General features: G+C 72.5%; 2 protein-coding genes across 8 annotated transcripts in view; one reads left to right on the forward strand and one right to left on the reverse strand.

The window, feature by feature from the left end:
• NFIX (nuclear factor I X) overlaps window positions 1-19,587 on the reverse strand; it is a 71,839-nt gene that overhangs the window by 19,029 nt on the left and 33,223 nt on the right. For 2 of the 7 annotated variants that reach the window (XM_064499354.1, XM_064499348.1), the window contains exon 2: window positions 12,449-12,493. In XM_064499354.1, the coding sequence (XP_064355424.1) occupies window positions 12,449-12,475 (27 nt within the window). In that variant the 5' untranslated portion in view covers window positions 12,476-12,493. Of the gene's footprint in view, window positions 1-2,156; window positions 2,199-12,448; window positions 12,648-19,587 lie in introns of those variants that run through there. The other 5 variants (XM_064499353.1, XM_064499350.1, XM_064499352.1 and 2 more) reach the window with 3 other exon arrangements.
• Window positions 16,834-19,330, forward strand: GADD45GIP1 (GADD45G interacting protein 1). The gene is made up of 3 exons (XM_064499377.1): window positions 16,834-16,881; window positions 17,674-18,057; window positions 18,767-19,330. The coding sequence occupies exons 2-3, from the start codon at window positions 17,717-17,719 to the stop codon at window positions 19,044-19,046; spliced, it is 621 nt and encodes a 206-aa protein (XP_064355447.1). The 5' UTR covers window positions 16,834-16,881; window positions 17,674-17,716; the 3' UTR covers window positions 19,047-19,330.

Genomic DNA, 19,587 nt, shown 5'->3' on the forward strand with positions numbered 1-19,587 from the left:
CCCAGCCCGGCCCCTGGAACTGCTCCGATCCCGAGGAAACTGCGGCACGGCTCCTGGGATCGCTCTGATCCCAGGGAATCGCTCCGATCCCGGGGAAGCCCAGCCCGGCCCCGGGGAACTGCTCCGATCCCGGGGAACCACGGCCCAGCCCCAGGAATCGCTCCGATCCCGGGGAACGGCTCTGATCCCGGGGAACTGCTCCGATCCTGGGGAATCGCTCCGGCCTCGGGAATGCGCAGCCCAGCCCCCGGGATTGCTGCGATCCCGGGGAAACTGCGGCACGGCCCTGGGATCGCTCCTATCCCGGGGAATCGCCCTGATCCCGGGGAAGCCCAGCCCGGCCCCGGGGAATCGCTCCGATCCTGGGGAAACACAGCCCGGCCCCGGGCATCGCTCTGATCCCGGGGAATCGCGGCACAGCCCCGGGAATTGCTCCGATCCCGGGGAATCGCTCCGATCCTGGGGAATCGCTCCAGCCTCGGGAATGCCCAGCCCGGCCCCGGGGACCGCTCCGATTTCAGGGAACCGCTCCGATCCCGGGGAAACGTGGCATGGCCCTGGGGAACTGCTCCAATCCCGGGGAATCGCTCTGATCCCGGGGAAACATGGCACGGCCCCGGGGATCGCTCCGATCCCAGGGAATAGCTCCGATCCCAGGGAAACGTGGCACAGCCCCGGGAACCGCTCTGATCCCAGGGAACCGCTCCGATCCCGGGGAACTGCTCCGATCCCGGGGAATCGTGGCACGGCCCCAGGGATTGCTCCGATCCCGGGGAATCGCTCCGATCCCGGGGAAATGTGGCACAGCCCCAGGGATTGCTCCAATCCTGGGGAATTGCTCCGATCCCGGGGAACCGCTCCGATCCCGGGGAAACATGGCACAGCCCCGGGGATTGCTCCGATCCCGGGGAATGGCTCCGATCCCGGGGATCGCTCCCGCCGACTGTGCCGCTCCCGGGAGCCGCCTGGCTCCGAAGAAACCCCGGCAGGGAACGGCCGGGCTCCGGGCGCCCGCGCGGCTCCGACACCGGCGCGGATCCGATCGGCTGCCGGTGCCCAGCGGCTCCGGGAACAGCCCGGCTCCGGGAACGGACGCGCTCGGCCCCGGGAGCAGCTCAACTCCGGGAACAACTTGGCTCCCGGCGCGGATCCGCGCGGCTCCCGCTGTCCCCGGTGCCACCACCGTCCCCAATCCCCGCGCGGCTCCCGGGGCCACCCCGTCCCCGCGGCCACCGCGTCCCGGGCGGTCCCCGATTCCCGCTCGGCTCCGCGGTGTCACCGTGTCCCCGCTCGGCTCCCGGTGTCACCACTGTCCCCAATTCCTGCTCGGCTCCCGGTGCCACCGTGTCCCCGCTCGGCTCCCGATGTCACCGTGGTCCCCGCTCGGCTCCCGATGTCACCGGCATCCCCGGTGCCACCACGGTCCCCGCTCGGCTCTCGGTGCCACCGTGTCCCCGCTCGGCTCCCGATGTCCCCACGGTCCCCGCTCGGCTCCCGGTGCCACCACCGTCCCCAAATCTCACTCAGCTCCCGGTGCCACCGTGGTCCCCGCTCTGCTCCTGGTGTCACCGCGTCCCCGGTGCCACCGCAGCCCCACGGTCCCCTTCCGGCTCCCGGTGTCACCGTGTCCCCACGGTCCCCGCTCGGCTCCCGGTGTCACCGCAGTCCCGGCTCCGCTCCCGATGTCACCGCGGTGCCGCTGCCACCGCATCTCGGGGACATCCCCGGTCCCTGCTCGGCTCCCGGTGTCACCGTGTCCCCAATTCCTGCTCGGCTCCCGGTGTCACCACCGTCCCCAACTCCTGCTCGGCTCCCGGTGCCACCACGGTCCCCGCTCGGCTCCCGGTGCCACCGTGTCCCTGGTCCCCAATCGGCTCCCGGTGTCACCGCAGTCCCCGGTCCCCGCTCGGCTCCCGGTGTCACCACTGTCCCCAACTCCTGCTCGGCTCCCGGTGCCACCACCGTGTCCCCAATTCCTGCTCGGCTCCCGGTGTCACCGCGGTCCCCGCTCGGCTCCCGGTGCCACCGCGGTCCCCAGTCCCCGCTCGGCTCCCGCAAAGTTTCTCCGTCCCCGTCGGAGCCGTCCCCGTCCCCGTGTCCCCCCGTGTCCCCCCGTGTCCCCCCGTGTCCCCGTCCCGGTCCCCGCCGGTCCCTACCATTGCGGCGACGCATCCCGGCCGGGGCGGCAGCGGCGACGGGGGGGGGGACGGCACCGGGGGGGGGGGGGAGAAACCCGGTTACCGGGTTGGGGGGGGGTCAGACCCGGTTACCGGGGCAGCAGCGCTACCGGGGGGGGGGGTTAACGCGGGGGGGACTGAGGCTACCGGCGACTAACGGGTCACCCGGGGGGGGGTGCGTTACCGGGGGGGGTCCCGGTCACTGAGGGGGGGGGTCCCGGTCACTGAGGGGGGGGTAGTTACCGGGGGGGTCCCGGTTACTGGGGGGGGTGCCGGTTACTAGGGGGGCGTCCAGTTACCGGGGGGGGTCCCGGTTACCGGGGGGGGGGGAAGTTGGCAGACAGGTCCGGCTGCCCGGGGGGGGGGGCCGTTACCGGAGGGGGGGGGGCCCGGTTACCGGGGGGGGGTCCCGGTTCGGGGGGGGGGGGTCCCGGTTTCGGGGGGGGGTCCCGGTTCGGGGGGGGGTCCCGGTTTCGGGGGGGAGTCCCCGGTTTCGGAGGGGGGTCCCGGTTCGGGGGGGGGGGTCCCGGTTTCGGGAGGGGGTCCCGGTTCGGGGGGGGGGTCCCGGTTCGGGGTGGGTCCCCCGGTTCGGGGGGGGGTCCCCGGTTTCGGGGGGGGGTCCCGGTTCGGGGGGGGGTCCCGGTTTCGGGGGGGGGGGGTCCCGGTTCGGGGGGGGGTCCCGGTTCGGGGGGGGGGTCCCGGTTTCGGGGGGGGGGTCCCGGTTCGGGGGGGGTTCCCGGTTTCGGGGGGGGGGTCCCGGTTCGGGGGGGGTCCCGGGGGGGGGCAGCGGAGCCGGGAGCGGAGCCGGGGCCGCCCGAGCCCCAGCGCCGCCGCCGCCGCCAGCGGAGCAGAGCGCGCGCCGCCGCTCCCCGTTTTGGCACCGGGACCCGGCGCCGGGGCAGCCAATGGCAACGCGGCTCGCGGGGGGGGCGCCGCCCCATTGGCCGAGGAGGGGGGCGAGGGGGCGGGACCCGCCGCGCGGGGCGGGGGGGGGGGGCGGGGGGCGGGGGGGGTGGGGCGCGCGGGGCCGCTGGCGCCAAGTTCGGGCGCGGGACGAGGGGGCGGGGCCTGGAGGGGGCGGGGCCTGGAGGGGGCGGGGCCTGAGGGGGCGGGGCCGGGGATCCCGGGGGGACCCGGGATGGGGGCGGGGGGGGGGTGGAGCCCCCCCCCACGGTAACGACCCCCCCCCCGTGCGGACACGCGTGTGCGCTGAGCGCCCCGGTGGGATGCACACGCCATGCACACGGACGCACACGCGATGCACACGCAATGCACATGGGATGCACACGCGATGCACATGGGATGCACACGCGATGCACATGGGATGCACACGCAATGCACATGGGATGCACACGCGATGCACATGGGATGCACACGGGATGCACACGGGATGCACATGGGATGCACACGCAATGCACACGCAATGCACACAGACGCACACGCGATGCACACGGGATGCACACGCGAAGCACACGGGATGCACATGGGATGCACATGGGATGCACACGGGATGCACACGGGATGCACACGTGATGCACACAGGATGCACACGGGGCACACGTGGGGCACACGCGGAATGCACATGTTGCACACGTGCAACGCACACAGGATGCACGGCAGCTGCACGCGAAGAACACGTGAGGCACCTGGGCTGCACACGGCACACGTGGGGCACACGCCACGCACACGCCACGCGCAGAGGCACACGCGTGTGCAGGGCACCCCCGAACAGCCGCCGTCCCTTGCATGGCCCGGGCACAGCGCCCAGGCACACGCGTGTGCACCCGGCACCCCCCCGCCCCCGTTTTGGGGGGTTTTGGCCAAAAGCGGCGCTCGAAGGCGGCGCGGGGCCGGGGGGGACACGGTGCTGCCGGGACGCGGGGACACGGGGACGCGCGGCACGAGGAGGCACGAGGGCGCACGACCACGCACAAGCGATTGCGGCGGTGCACGCGGGCACGCGGCGGTGCACAGGCGATTGTGGCAGTGCACAAGCGACTGCGGTGGTGCACAGGCGACTGCGGTGGTGCACAAGCGATTGCGGCGGTGCACAGGCGATTGCGGTGGCACACGAGGGACTGCAATGGTGCACGAGGGATTGTGGTGGTGCACAAGCGCTCACGGCTGTGCACAAGCGATTGCGGTGGTGCACAAGGGATTGCAGCGATGCACAAGCGCTCATGGCTGTGCACAAGCGATTGCGGTGGTGCACGAGGCATTGCAGTGATGCACAAGCGCTCACGGCTGTGCACGGGGGCGCACGGCGGTGGTGCACAAGTGACTGCGGTGGTGCACAAGCGATTGCAGCTGTGCACGAGGGTGTGCGGTGGTGCACAAGCGATTGCGGCGGCGCACAAGCGATTGCGGCGGTGCACAAGCGCTCGCACCGGTGCACGAGGGCGCAGGGCGGCGCACGCCCACGCGGGAGCGGCCCCCGGCCCGGCCCGGCGGTGCCCCAGGCGCCCGGGAGAGGCGCTGGCAGGGAGGGGCCCAGGCGTCCGGGACCCCTCCCCCGAGCCGGGGACCACCGGCCTCACGCGGGGGGGAGGCTCCCGGACGCCTGGGCCCCTGCCTCGCTGTGGCCAGAGAGGGAGATTCAGCGGGAGGAGTGAAAGGAGCCCGGACGCCTGGGCCCGCCCGGACGCCTGGGCCCTCTCCCTGCTGCCCGGACGCCTGGGCCCCTCCCCGGCCCCGGACCAGCTCAAGGCTGCGCCGCCCGGACGCCTGGGCCCGCCCGGACGCCTGGGCCCCGGCCTCACCTCCGGGAGGGCAGCGGGGCCACTTGGGGCTAACGTAGACCGTTCCGGAGACCCGGACGCCTGGGCCCACCTGGACGCCTGGGTCTGCCCGGACGCCTGGGCCCGCCCGGACGCCTGGGCCCCCTCCGTCGGGGAGGCCAAGGGGGTCGGCGTAGAACAGTCCGGAGGCCCCGGACGCCTGGGCCCGCCCGGACGCCTGGGCCCCGGCCTCACCTCCACGAGGACAAAGGAGGCGGCGCAGCCAAGGCGGCGCGAGGCCCGGACGCCTGGGCCCGCGCGGGGCCGAGCGAGGGCGGCGGGGCCGGGGTGGGGTGGGGGGGGGTGGTGGCGGCCCCGCCCGGACGCCTGGGCCCCCGCGGGGGGGGCCGGGGGGGGGAACCCAGCCTGCAATTGGCTGCGGCGGGCCGCAGTGAGCCGCGGTGCCGGGCGAAGCCACGTTGCCGCGTCCGCAGCTGGAGACGCCCGGCACGGCGCCAGCGCCCGGCTGCGCCGAGGGGGGGGGGGGGGGCCCGGCACGCGCCCAAGCCCCCCCCCTCCCCTCAACCCCCCCCCCCAGCGCGGCGGAGCAGCCGCCAACGCGCCCCCCCCCCCCCGGCCCCCCCGCGCAGGCCCCTTCCTCCAGGGCTGCCAGGAGGCACCGGGCCCGGCCGGGGGAGGGGGCCCGCGCGGGGGAGGCCGCCCCCCCCCCTCGCCCCCCCCTACGCCCCCGCGGGCCCAGGCGTCCGGGCGGCCTCGCGCACAACGTGCTGCGGGGGCCCAGGCGTCCGGGCGGATCAGGGGGCCCAGGCGTCCGGGCGGATTGGAAAGGGCCCAGGCGTCCGGGTGGATCGGAGGGGGCCCAGGCGTCCGGGCAGATTGGAAAGGGCCCAGGCATCCGGGTGGATTGGAAGGGACCCAGGTGTCCGGGCAGACCGGGAGGGACCCAGGCGTCCGGGTGGATTTGGGGGGGGGCCCAGGCGTCCGGGTGGATTGGGGGCCCAGGCGTCCGGGTGGACTGTGGGGGGGCCCAGGTGTCCGAGCAGATCAAGGGGCCCAGGCGTCCGGGCGGCTCAAGGGGCCCAGGCGTCCGGGCGGCTCCGCAGAGAACGTGCTAGATCGTTCCTGCAGGGGCCCAGGCGTCCGGGCCGCTCGAAGGGGGCCCAGGCGTCCGGGCAGCGACGCCGCGGCGCAGGGCTTCTGCGGGGCGGCGGCGATGGCGGCGGGCCCAGGCGTCCGGGCCCCCGGGAGGGCCCAGGCGTCCGGGTCCCCCCCCCCCGCCGCGGTGCCGCCGTCCAAGAAAGCTTTTTGCGCCCATCAATAATTCAGGGCCCGGGGGGGGGGGGGGGGGGCCGGGGCCGCTCCATTATTGATGGTGCCGCGGGACGGGGGGGGACACGGGGGGGGGGACACGGGGGGGGGACACGGGGGGGGGGCAGGATCAGCCCCGCGGCGGAGCAGGAGGGCGGCGACGGCGGGGGGGGGCAGAGCACACGCGTGAGCGGGGGGCAGAGCACACGTGTGGCGTGTGCACGGGGGGCACCGAGCACCAACATGTGTGTGGGGCGCAGAGCACACGCGTGTCACGTGCACAGGGCGCAGAGCACACGCGTGTCACGTGCACGGGGTGCAATGAGCACACGTGGTGCGTGCACGGGGTGCAATGAGCACACGTGGCACATGCACGGGGTGCACCGAGCACCAACAACATGCGTGTAGGGTGCAAACGGCACACGTGTCACGTGCACAGGGCGCAGAGCACACGCGTGGTGCGTGCACGGGGTGCGTTGAGCACCCATGACACACGCACGGGGTGCAGAGCACACGCGTGCTGCAGCACACGCATGGGGCAGGACCCCGGGGAGCACGGCCGGCCGCAGCAGCGCACCACGTCACCGGGCGCGCACACGGCTCGCCACGCGTGTGCACAGGGACGCACACGCCACGCACACGCCACGCACGCGGCTGCACACCCCAACCTGCCCCGATTGCATCAGCCGGCAGCACACGCGTGTGCACTGCCCCACGGTCCCGCGGCACACGCGTGTGCACCCCCGCTGCCGCCAGCACACGCGTGTGCACCATGCCGTGACCCGCCCGGCGCGTGGGCGCCCGTGGGAGGCGGGGGGGGGGGGGCCACGGCCAAGCTGCCCCCCCCCCCGCGCTCCTGCTCTTTTTCGCTGCATTTTTCTCTCCTTTTCTTTGCGTTTCTCCCTCTTTTCTTTTTGCGTTTTGGCTTTTTCCTGGGCATTTTTTGTTTTCTTCTTTACGTTTCTTTTTTCCTCGGGTTTTGCTCTTTTTCCTTTGCATTTCTCCTTTTCTCTTTTTGCGTTCCTCCTTTTTCCTTCGCGTTTTTGCTCGTTTCTTTTATAATTCTCCTATTTTCCTTTGGCGTTTTTGCTCTTTTTTTCCGTTGCGTTTCTTTTTCTCTTTCTGCATTTTTGCTCTTTTTTCTTTCTACATTTCTGCTCTTTTTTCTTTTTGCGTTTTTGCTCTTTTCTTTGCATCTCGTTTTTCTTTGGCATTCCTCCTCTTTTCTTTCTGCATTTCTGCTCTTTTTTCTTTGCATTTCTCCTATTTTCTCTTTGCATTCTCGCTCTTTTTTTCCTCTGCATCGCTCCTTTTCTTTCTGCGTTCTTCCTTTTTTCTTTGCATTTTGGCTCTTTTTTCTTTTGCATTTTCCCCTTTTCCCGTTGCATTTCTCCTTTTTCCTTTTTGCGCTCTCGCTCTTTTTTCTTTTGCACTTTCCCTTTCCTTTCTCTTTGCATTTTTGCTTTCCCTTCGCATTTTTCCCGTTCCATTTTTCTCTTGGCCTCTGCATTTCTCCCTTTTTCCGCTTGCTTTTTTTTCCCTTCACGTTTCCCCCTTTTTCCCTTTGCATTTTTCCCGCTTTCCCATCACATTTGTCCCTCTGCATTTTTCCTGCTTTCCCTCTGCATTTTTCTGTCTTTCCGTTTGCATTTTTCCTTCTTTCCCTTTGCATTTTCCCCGCTTTCCCTCTGCATTTTCCCCGCTTTCCCTCTGCATTTTCCCCTCTGCATTTTCCCTGCTTTCCGTTTGCATTTTTCTTTTTTCCCCTCGCATTTTCCTCCTTTCCCTCCGCGCTTCTTTCTCTGCATTTTCCCCTCCGCATTCTCCCCTCTTTCCCTCGGCATTTTTTCCTCCCCTTGGCATTTTTCCCCCTGGCATTTTTCCCGTTCCCCCCTTCTCCCCGGGGCCGCAGCCAGGTAGGAGCCGCTGCCCCAGCCGAGCCGAGCGGCTGCACCGCGACGGAGATGGCACCGCGCCGGGCTACACCGCGCCGGGCTACACCGCGCCGGGCCGCACACCCGCACTGCACACCCGCGCCGGGCCGCACACCCGCGCCGCGGCTCCATTTTGCAGGGCGTCGCGCTTGGCACGGCGCTGGGCTCCGCGCGGCCCTCGGCTTTGCACGGCGCTCGGCTTTGCGCAGCCTTGGGCTTTGCACGGCCCCGCACTTGGCACGGCCGCGGGCTTTGTGCGGCGTTCGGCTCCGCGCAGCGTTGCATCGCGCCCAGCACCGCGCTTGGCACGGCCCTCGGCTTTGCACGGCCCTCGGCTTTGCACGGCCCCGCGCCTGGCACGGCGTTTGGCTTTGCACAACGTTGCACTTGGCAGCGCGTTTGGCTTTGCACGGCGCTGGGTTTTGCACGGCCCTCGGCTTTGCACGGCGTTTGGCTTTGCACGGCGTTCGGCTTTGCACGGCCCTCAGCTTTGCACAATGTCGCACTTGGCAGTGCGTTTGGCTTTGCACGGCGCTGGGTTTTGCACGGCGCTGGGTTTTGCACGGCCTTGTGCTTGGCACGGCACTGCGCTTTGTGCGGTGTTCAGCTCTGCACAGCCCTCGGCTTTGCACAACGTCGCACTTGGCAGCGCGTTCGGCTTTGCACAGCCCTCGGTTTTGCACGGCGCTGGGTTTTGCACGGCCTTGCGCTTGGCACGGCGCTGCGCTTTGTGCGGCGTTCGGCTCTGCACGGCGTTCGGCTTTGCACAACGTTGCACTTGGCAGCGCGTTCGGCTTTGCACGGCCCTCGGTTTTGCACGGCGTTTGGCTTTGCACGGCACTGGGTTTTGCACGGCCTTGCGCTTGGCACAGCGCTGCGCTTTGTGCGGCGTTCAGCTCTGCACGGCGTTCGGCTTTGCACGGCCTCACGTTGTGCCCAGCGTCACGCTTTGCACGGCCTTGCACTCGGCACGGCGCTGCGCTTTGCACGGCGTTCGCTTTTGCACGGCGTTCGGTTTCGCACGGCGTCGCACTCGGCACGGCGCTGCGCTTGGCACGGCCTTCGGCTTTGCACGGCGTTCGGCTCTGCACGGCCTCGCGTTGTGCCCAGCGTCACGCTTTGCACGGCCTTGCACTCGGCACAGCGTTCGGCTCTGCACGGCGTCGCACTCGGCACGGCGCTGCGCTTGGCACGGCGTTCGGCTTTGCACAGCGTTCGGCTCTGCACGGCGTCGCATCGTGCCCAGCACCACGCTTTGCACGGCCTTCGGCTTTGCACAACGTCGCACTCGGCACGGCGCTGCACTTTGCACAGCATTCAGTTTTGCACAGCACCACGCTTTGCACGGCGTTCGGCTTTGCACGGCGTTGCATCGCACTTTGCCCGGCGTTCGGCTTTGCCCGGCGTTGCACTTTGCACGGCCCTCGGCTTTGCACACCGTCGCGCTCGGCACAGCGTCCGGCTTTGCCCGGCGTCGCATCGCGCCCGGCGTTCGGCTTTGCACGCCGTTGCAGTGTGCACGGCGCTGTGTTTTGCTCGGCCGTGCGCTTTGCACACCGTCGCGCTTTGCACACCGTCGCGCTTTGCACGGCGGGGGGGGGGGGGAAGCGGGTGGCACGAGGAGCCGGCGACAACCCCCCCCCCCCGGCCTCCATTTTGGGGAAAGCGGCTCCAAAGGGGCGTTGGGGGGGGGTGCACACGCGTGTGCAGCATGCGCACACGTGAGCACATGCGCGTGCGCATGGCAGAGCACATACGTGTGCAGCCCGCGATCACGTGTGTGCACAGGGGAGCCGGGCCGGGGAGCACACGCGTGTGCAACCGCGCGCATGCACGAGCGAGCAACGCACCCGGGAGCGCACGCGTGTGCAGTTACGCGCGTGCATGGAAGCACATACGTGTGCAGGAGGCAGCCGGGCACGGCTGCACGCACACGCGTGTGTCACCTGCTTGCACGGGGCCGCGCACACGCGTGTGCAGCCCGGGGGGGGCACAAGGCGCCGCGCACACGCGTGTGCAGCCCGGGGGGGGGGCACAAGGCGCCGCGCACACGCGTGTGAGGCCCCGGCACACGCGTGTGCGAGGCCGGAGAAGCTGCGAGAAGCCGGCGCTGCCGGGCCCCGACGCTGGCAGCAGCCCAAGGTGCCGCGGCTGCCCGGGCGCCGCCGGGAAACGGGGCGAAAACCGGGGAAAACGGGCAAAAAAATCACCATCAGCTTTTTAAATCAGGGCGGCGGGAGCCCCCCCCCCTCGCCCCCCCCCCCCCCGGCCGGAAAACAGCCAAAATAAATGAAATAACAGCTAACGCTGTGCAAGCGCCCGCCGCGGTCCCGCGACCCCCCCTCGCACGGGGGCTTCGCACCCCCCCCAAAAAGCAATAATAATAATAATAATAATTAATAATAATAATAAATCCCCCCCCGGCAGCGGTTTTGCCCCCCCGGCGGGTGCATTTCCCCTCCAAAAACGCCGTCCCGGTGCAATTCCCCCCCCCCCCCCGTGCGAGGGACCCCCCAACCACGGGGACGGGGGGGTGGAGGGGGGGTTCACCCCCCCCCCCCCCGAAAAGCAGCACCTCGTGCAAGCGGCCTGCTCCCGCCTACACGTGTCCTATAGGTGCCTATAGGTGCCCGGGACCGGCCGCGGGGGTGGCAGCCCCTCGCACGAGGACGCACGGGGACCGGCCGTGTCGCCCCGGGGGGGTCCCGGGCCCTTGCACGAGGACGCACGAGGATGCACGAGGACCGGCCGTGTCACCCCGGGGGGGTCCCGGGCCCTTGCACGAGGACCGGTCCCTTGCACGAGGACGCACGAGGACCGGCTGTGTCACCCGGGGGGGTCCCAGGCCCTTGCACGAGGACCGGTCCCTTGCACGAGGACCGGCCGTGTCACGCGGGGGGGTCCCGGCCCCTTGCACGAGGACCGGTCCCTTGCACGAGGACCGGCCGTGTCACCCGGGGGGGTCCCGGCCCCTTGCACGAGGACCGGTCCCTTGCACGAGGACCCGCCGTGTCACCCGGGGGGGGTCCCGGCCCCTCGCACGAGGACGCACGAGCGCTCACGGCCGCGGCACCGGCACCAGCCACGTCGCCCGGTTGCGGCCGTCGGCTCCCGGGGGCCGTGCGGGGACTGGGGGGGGGGCACGGGGGGGTCACACCGCTCCTTTGCACGAGGACGCACGAGGGGCACCGGGACCGGTCGTGTCCCCGGGGGGGTCCCGGTGCTGCACGGGGGGGTCCCGGTGCCCCTCGCATTGGGGGGGGGGGGGCACTGCCACCCGCACCGGGAGCCCGGGGGGGCACTGGGGGTCTGGGGGGGGGGGGAACGGGGTGAAGGGGGGGTCCTGCACCGGGACACCCCCCCCCCGGTCCCCAGCACTGCCCCCCCCATCACGGAGCCCCCCCAATTACCGGACCCCCCCCCCCCATTATGGGACCCCCCCATTACCGAGCACCACCTATTACCGGCCCCCCCCCGTTACCAGCCCCCCCCTATTACCGAGCTCTCCCTAATTACCGAGCCTTCACCAATTACCGGAGCCCCCCCCGGTTACCGGAGCCCCCCCCCCATTACCAGACCCCCCCCACATTACCGAACACCCCCCCAATTTGAAAGTGGGGGGGGGGCGGCCATTTTCCACGCCCATGAGGCAAAAAAGCCCCAAAACCCCCCATTCCCGAACCCCCCCCATTCCCGAACCTTCCCCCCGGTTACCGGGACCCCCCCGTTACCGGGAACCCCCCCCCGGTTACCGAACTCCCCCCCCGGTTACCGGGAACCCCCCCCATTACGGAACCCCCCCCCCGGTTACCGGGACCCCCCCCCATTATCAGAAACCCCCCCGGTTACCGAACTCCCCCCCCGGTTACCGGGAACCCCCCCCATTACGGAACTTCCCCCCCCGTTACCGGGACCCCCCCCGGTTACCGAGAAACCCCCCATTACGAACCCCCCCCCCCCCCGTTACCGAAACCCCCCCCGGTTACCAAACTCCCCCCCCGGTTACCGGGAACCCCCCCCATTACGGAACTTCCCCCCCCGTTACCGGGACCCCCCCCCGGTTACCGAGAAACCCCCCATTACGAACCCCCCCCCCGGTTACCGGGAACCCCCCCCGGTTACCGAACTCCCCCCCGGTTACCGGGAACCCCCCCCATTACGGAACCCCCCCCCCGTTACCGAAAACCCCCCCGGTTACCGAACCCCCCCCCCATTACCGGGACCCCCCCCCGGTTACCGGGACCCCCCCCATTACCGGGACCCCCCCATTACCGAACCCCCCCCCCCGTACCTGGGTGAGGCAGTAGGGCGAGTACATGGCGATGGCGGCGGCGGCCTCAGCGGCGGCGGGACACGGCGGGGCGGCGGGACATGGCGGGGCGGCGGCGGCGGCGGCGGCGGCGGCGGCGAAAGTTGGGGCCAAGTTGGGCGCCCGCCGCACTTTTGCCGGCGGGAAGCGCCGCGCCGGCCCCGCCCCCGCCGCCCGGACACGCCCCCTCCGCGCCCGGACACGCCCCCTTCCCCCCCGGACACGCCCCCTTCCCCCCGGACACGCCCCCGCCGCGCCGCCGACACGCCCCTTCCCCCCCGAGACCGCGCCCCCTTCTGGCCCTCGGACACGCCCCCTCTGCCCCTCGGACACGCCCCCTTCTCTCCCCCCCCCGCTCTCCCTGGGGACACGCCCCCGCGGCGCCCCGCCCCCCCTCGGCGCCGGCCAGGCCCCGCCCCCGCCGGGAATGGGTGGGTGGGGCGGGGCGTCGGTGGGGGTGGGGCCGCGGGGAGCCCCGCCCCCAGCGGGCGGCTGGGGGGTGAGGGGACACGGGGGGGTGTGGGGACACGGGGGACACGGGGGACACGGGGACACAGGGGACATGGGGGGACACAGGGGACATGGGGGGGACACAGGGGGGACATGGGGGACATGGGGACACAGGGGCCATGGGGGGGACACGGGGGGGACATGGGGGACACAGGGGACATGGGTGGACCTGGGGGACATGGGGGGGACATGGGGACATCGCGGACACGGGGACATGGGGGGACACGGGGGACACGGGGGGGACACGGGGGACACGGGGGGGACATGGGGACATCGGGGACATGGGGGGACCTGGAGGACACGGGGGGGACACGGGGGACATGGGGACATGGGGGACACAGGGGACACGGGGGGGACACGAGGGGCCACCACCTGCCCAGGGCCTTGCATGTCCCATGTCCCCACGTGTCCCCATGTCATGCGTGTCCCGTGTCCCCGTGTCCCCCCGTGGCCCCCCCCAGCCGGGGCAAAGCGAGGCGCCGGGGCTCACGGGGGGACCCAGGTGTCCTGGAGAGGGGCCCAGGCGTCCGGGGGGGCCCAGGCGTCCGGGGGGGCTGCGGGGGGGGGGGGGGCGGCGGTGCCATCTGTGCCCGCGCGGTGCCAAGCCGGGCTGGCAGCCGCCCCCCCCCCCGCCCCCCCCCCCGCCCCGGCACCGGGCCCAGCGCAGCCGGCACCGCGGCACGGCCACCCCTTCACTGCCACCGCCGCGGGGACATGGGGGACATGGGGACGCGGGGGACACGGGGGACATGGGGGGACACGGGGACATTGGGGGACACAGGGACATTGGGGACACGGGGACATTGGGGACACGGGGACACAGGGATGGGGGACAGGGGGGTGCAGGGATGGGAATGGGGGACACAGGGACATTGGGGACACGGGGACATTGGGGGACATTGGGGGACACAGGGACATTGGGAACACGGGGACATTGGGGGACATGGGGACACAGGGACATTGGGGACACAGGGACATTGGGGGACATGGGGACACAGGGACATTGGGGACACAGGGACATTGGGGGACACGGGGACACAGGGATATGGGGGGCACAGGGATGGGGGACAGGGGGGTGCAGGGATGGGGATGGGGGACATGGGGACATTGGGGACACGGGGACATTGGGGGACACGGGGACACAGGGACATTGGGGACACAGGGATATGGGGGGCACAGGGATGGGGGACGGGGGGGTGCAGGGATGGGGATGGGGGACACAGGGACATTGGGGACATGGGGACATTGGGGACACGGGGACATTGGGGGACACAGGGACACAGGGACATTGGGGACACGGGGACATTGGGGGACATGGGGACATTGGGGGACACAGGGACATTGGGGACACAGGGATATGGGGGGCACAGGGATGGGGGACGGGGGGGTGCAGGGATGGGAATGGGGGACATGGGGACATTGGGGACATGGGGACATTGGGGGACATGGGGACATTGGGGACACGGGGACACAGGGACATCGGGGGACACGGGGACAGGGGGACACAGGGAAAAAGCACCATGTGGGGGGGGCAACCGTGGGGCTGGGGGGGGCAACGGCAGCACTGGGAGCACTGGGAAGGGGGGTGCAGCAGGGAGGCTGGGCACTGGGAGCACTGGAAGCACTGGGGGACACTGGGAGCACTGGGGGACACTGGGGAGGGGTGTTCAGCAGTGGGGCCGGGCACTGGGAGCACTGGGAAGGGGGGTGCAGCAGGGGGGCCACGCACTGGGGGACACTGGGAGCACTGGGGGGCACTGGGAGCACTGGGAATGGGGGGTGCAGCAGGGAGGCTGGGCACTGGGAGCACTGGGGGGCACTGGGAGCACTGGGAATGGGGGTGCAGCCGTGGGGCTGGGCACTGGGGAGAACTGGGAGCACTGGGAAGGGGGATGCAGCCATGGGGACAGATACTGGGAGGCACTGGGAGCACTGGGAGCACTGGGAGCACTGGGAGCGGGGTGCAGCAGGGAGGCCAGGCACTGGGGGACACTGGGAGCACTGGGGGGCACTGGGAAGGGGGCAGCAGCAGGGCGGCCAGGCACTGGGGGGCACTGGGGGACACTGGGAGCACTGGGAAGGGGGGTGCAGCAGTGGGGCCAGGCACTGGGAGCACTGGGAAGGGGGGTGCAGCCATGGGGCCAGATACTGGGAGGCACTGGGAGCACTGGGAGCACCAGGAAGGGGGGTGCAGCAGGGAGGCCAGGCACTGGGGGACACTGGGGGACACTGGGAGCACTGGGAAGGGGGCAGCAGCAGGGAGGCCAGGCACTGGGAGCACTGGGGAGCACTGGGAAGGGACCGCAGCAGCTCCTGGGGTGCAACGAAAGCCCCCGGCCTCGGCTCGCAGCCCCCCCCCCGCACACACACGCGTGTGCCACGAGCCGGGGGGGGGCTGGGCCCGCCCGGACGCCTGGGCCCCCGCGGGGGGGGGGGAGGGGAGGGGAGGGGGCGCAGCTGCGTCCCGGCGCTGGGCCGCTGCCACGGCCGCCGGCTGCCAGCGCCGCGCGGGGACCCCGGCCCGGCCCCCCCGCGCCCGGGGGGGGGACAGGGACAGACGCGGGGGCGCAGACGGACGCGGGGGGGGGGGACACGGCGGGGGGGGGGGGACGAGCAGCGCTGTCGCCCCGGCACGGCAACCTCGCTCGCGCAGTGCCAGCAGAGCCGGGGGGGCGACACCCCGCGGCCCCCCCCCCCCAAGCCCAGCCGGGGCCCAGGCGTCCGGGGCGCTGCCCCCCGCCCCGGGAAGGGGCCCAGGCGTCCGGGGGGGGGGACTTGGCCGGAGGGAAGAACAAAGGAGGCAGCAAAAAGAGGCCCCAAAACGCGGCAGAACCACCCCAAAACGGGGCCTCTCCCCCGGAAGGCTCTTTGGGGGGGGGTTCCCCTCCCCCCCCCCCGGCCCCCGGACGCCTGGGCCCACCTGCGGGGGGGGGAGGGGGTCGGGGTGCGGCGCCCGGCCGCCTGGGCCCCGCGGGGGGCTGCGCGGGGGCCGCTTTGGGGGCGATTCCCGGGGATTTGGCTCGGCTCCGCGGCGGTTTCGCGCTCGACGCCGAGGCCTGGAAGCCATTAGGGCGCCGCTCCCCCCCCGGCCCCACGGCAGCCCCGAGCCAGGAGGGGGGCGGGGAGCGGGCCCAGGCGTCCGGGCGCCCCCCGCCGCTGTGGGGCCCGGCCGGGGAGCGGGCCCAGGCGTCCGGGAGCCCCCCAACCCCCCCTGGAGCAGGGCAGGGAGTGGGCCCAGGCGTCCGGGAGCCCCCCATCGCCGTGGGGCTGCCGTGGGGAGCGGGCCCAGGTGTCCCCCATGGCCGTGGGGCCCTGTGTGGGGAGTGGGCCCAGGCGTCCGGGCACCCCCCATTGCCGTGGGGCCCCGTGTGGGGAGCGGGCCCAGGCGTCCGGGTGACCCCATCACCATGGGGCCACCATGGGGAGTGGGCCCAGGCGTGCCCCATGGCCATGGGGAGCGGGCCCAGGCGTCCCCCCTTCGCTGTGGGGAGCGGGCCCAGGCGTCCGGGCCCCCCTGTCCCCATGGGACCCCGCGTGGGGAGCGGGCCCAGGCGTCCCCCACGGCCACGGGGAGCGGGCCCAGGCGTCCGGGCACCCCCTGTCCCCATGGGACCCTGTGCAGAGAGTGGGCCCAGGCGTCCGGGTGCCCCCCTCGCCGTGGGGAGCGGGCCCAGGCGTCCGGCCCCCCGCCGCCCGGGGCCGCGCCGGCGGGCAGGGAAGGGTTAAGGCGCGCCGGAGCCCTTGGCAGGGCGCCCCGGGGTTTTGGCTGCCGCTGAAAAGCTTTTGGGGGGGTTGGGGGGGGCGGGGGGAGGGGCGGGGGCGGCAGCGCGCGCCGAGCCCATCCCCCTCCCCCCGCTCCCCCCCCCCCCCGCAGGCCGGGAGGGGCCGCGTTTAGGAGCATTACGGTAGGGAGCGGCGCCCCCACCCCCTGGGGGGGGAGCGCGACCCCTGGCGGCGGGAGGCGGCGCTGCAGGGACCGGGGGCCCCGGGGGGGTTTGGGGGGCCCCGGGGGGGGGTCGGGGGGGGCCCCGGGCTCCCTCCGCGGCCTCTCCCAGCCCCTTTTCGGCGGCCTCGAGGCCGCGCTGCTGCTCCGGGGCCGCGGCCAGCTCGGCCCCCCCGCACCCCACAGGGCCCCCCCCCTCTTTTTGGGGACCCCCCACCCCTACGGGGGTCCCGCGCCCTTTTTGGGGTCCCCCCCACCCGTACCGGGGTCCACCCGCGTTTTTTGGGGTCCCCCCCACTTTTCGGGGTCCCCCCACACCTATCGGGGCGCCTCCGGGGTCCCCCCACCCCCTTGGGGCCCCCCCCACCTCACGGGGCCCCCCCGCCCCCATTGGGGCCCCCCCGCTGTCGGGGTCCCCCCTCCACCTTAGGGTTTCCCCTGCCCCATGGGGCCCCCACCCTTATTGGGGCCCCCCCACGCCTATGGGTCCCCCCACCCCATCGGGCCCCCCCGCACCCACGGGCCCCCCCCCGCGTCGGGATCCCTTCAGGCCCTTCCCCCCCACACCGGGGACCCCCCCCCAAATCCCCCCCCCCCGCCCCCCACCGGGCCCCCCCAGCTGGGTCCCTTCCCCCCGCCGCGGCCCCCGGGCTCGCTGCCCGCAACCACCGCCACGACGTCACCGCCGGCGCCCCGCTTCCGCCCGTGCTTCAGGCACTTCCGCCCGGGCGTCACTCACTTCCGCCCTCTCCAGGTACCCGTTGGCGTCACTTCCGCCCTACGCCTCCCGCGGCAAGATGGCGGCGCCCTTGCGGCGGGCGCTGGCGGCGCTGGCGCTGGGCCCGGTCCCGGCGCGCGGGTACCGAGCGGCGCCGCTGCGGCGCAGCCTGGGCGGCCCGTACCGGCCCGACCCCGCGGACCCGCGGACGCCGCCGTGGCAGCTGGAGCCGCGCTACGAGGCGCGGCTCTTCGGGCGCTTCGGGGCGGCGTCGGGGGTGGCGGCGGCGCGGCTGTGGCCGGACCCCGAGCGGCTGCGGGAGCTGGAGGCCGAGGAGCGCGAGTGGTGCCCGGCGCTGCGCGACATGGAGGCGGCGCTGGAGCTGCGCGAGCGGCAGGAGGAGCAGCGGCGGGCCGAGAGGTGCGGCGGGCGCCGGGACCCGGGGGGCGCCGGGGCCGGGGGGCAGCGGGACCCGGCGGGCACTGGGACCCGGGGGACACCGGTGGGAGGGCAGCGGGACCCGGGGGGCACCGGTGGGAGGGCAGCGGGACCCGGCGGGCACTGGGACCCGGGGGATGCCAGGGCCGGGGGCCAGGGACAGGGGGGAGCAGGATGGGGGGGGGGGACACCGGGGGGGGAACCGGGACCGGGGGGGGACACGAGGGGGGAGGGAACCAACCGGGGGGGCATACTGGTGTTTGGGGGGGGTACTGGGATTATGGGGGGGGAACTGGGACGGGGGGGGGGACAGTGGGATTTGGGGGGGAACTGGGATGGGACAGGGGGGAACTGGGACCATGGGGGGGAATCAGTGGGACTTGGGGGGGGGACTGGGACTATAGGGGGGAGGGCCTGGGATTTGGGGGGGGGGACTGGGACTGGATGGGGGGGAACTGGGACCATGGGGGGGGGACACTGAGGCTATGGGGGGGGGAACTGGGACCATGGGGGGGGACACTGAGGCTATGGGGGGGGGAACTGGGACCATGGGGAGTGATGGTGGGATTTGGGGGGGGACGAGGACTATGGGGGGAAGGGCCTGGGATTTGGGGGGGGGGACACTGGGATTTGGGGGGGGACACTGGGATTTGGGGGGGGCCGGTGGCACATCCCCCCCCCCCCGACACAGGGCGCGGCGGGTGGCGGCGGCGCTGGCAGCGCTCCCGGCGCAGATGGCGGCCTGGCGGCAGCGGCGGGAGGAGGCGGCGGCGCGGCAGCGGGGGGGGGCGCGGGGGGGGGCGGCGGCCGGGGGGGGCCCCCGGGCCCGGGCGCTGCAGGAGGAGCAGGAGCGGCAGCGGCGGCGCCAGGACAAGCGGCAGCGGCGGCAGCGGCGGCAGGAGGAGGCCCGGCAGGCCCTGGCAGCCGCCCGCGAGGCCGCCGCCCCCGCGCCCCCCCCCGTGGCCCCCTGAGCCCCCCCCGAGCCGCGGTGACCCCCCCCAACCACAGAGACCCCCCCTCAAACCACAGTGACCCCCCCATGTGCCCCCCGGAACGGCAGTGACCCCCCTGCGCCACCCCACGCCCCCCCCCGAGCCGCAGTGACCCCCCCATGTACCCCCCCGAGCCGTGGTGACCCCCCCCAACCACAGAGACCCCCCCCTCAAACCACAGGGACCCCCCCATGTGCCCCCCGGAACTGCAGTGACCCCCCTGCACCACCCCACGCCCCCCCCGAGCCACAGTGACCCCCCCATGTGCCCCCCCGAGCTGCGGTGACCCCCCCAAATCACAGAGACCCCCCCTCAAACCACAGGGACCTCCCCATGTGCCCCCCAGAACTGCAGTGACCCCCCTGCGCCACCCCGTGACCCCCCCAACCACAGTGATTCCCCCCCAGACCCCTCTGAGCTGTGGTGACCCCCCCCCGCACCCCCCCAAACCATGGTGGCCCCCCCATGTGCCCCCCCAAACCAATGTGACCCCCCCACATGTGCCCCCTGAACTCTGGTG

The sequence above is a fragment of the Dromaius novaehollandiae genome, chromosome 33 (genome assembly GCF_036370855.1).
Source record: "Dromaius novaehollandiae isolate bDroNov1 chromosome 33, bDroNov1.hap1, whole genome shotgun sequence".
NCBI classification, from domain to species: domain Eukaryota; kingdom Metazoa; phylum Chordata; class Aves; order Casuariiformes; family Dromaiidae; genus Dromaius; species Dromaius novaehollandiae.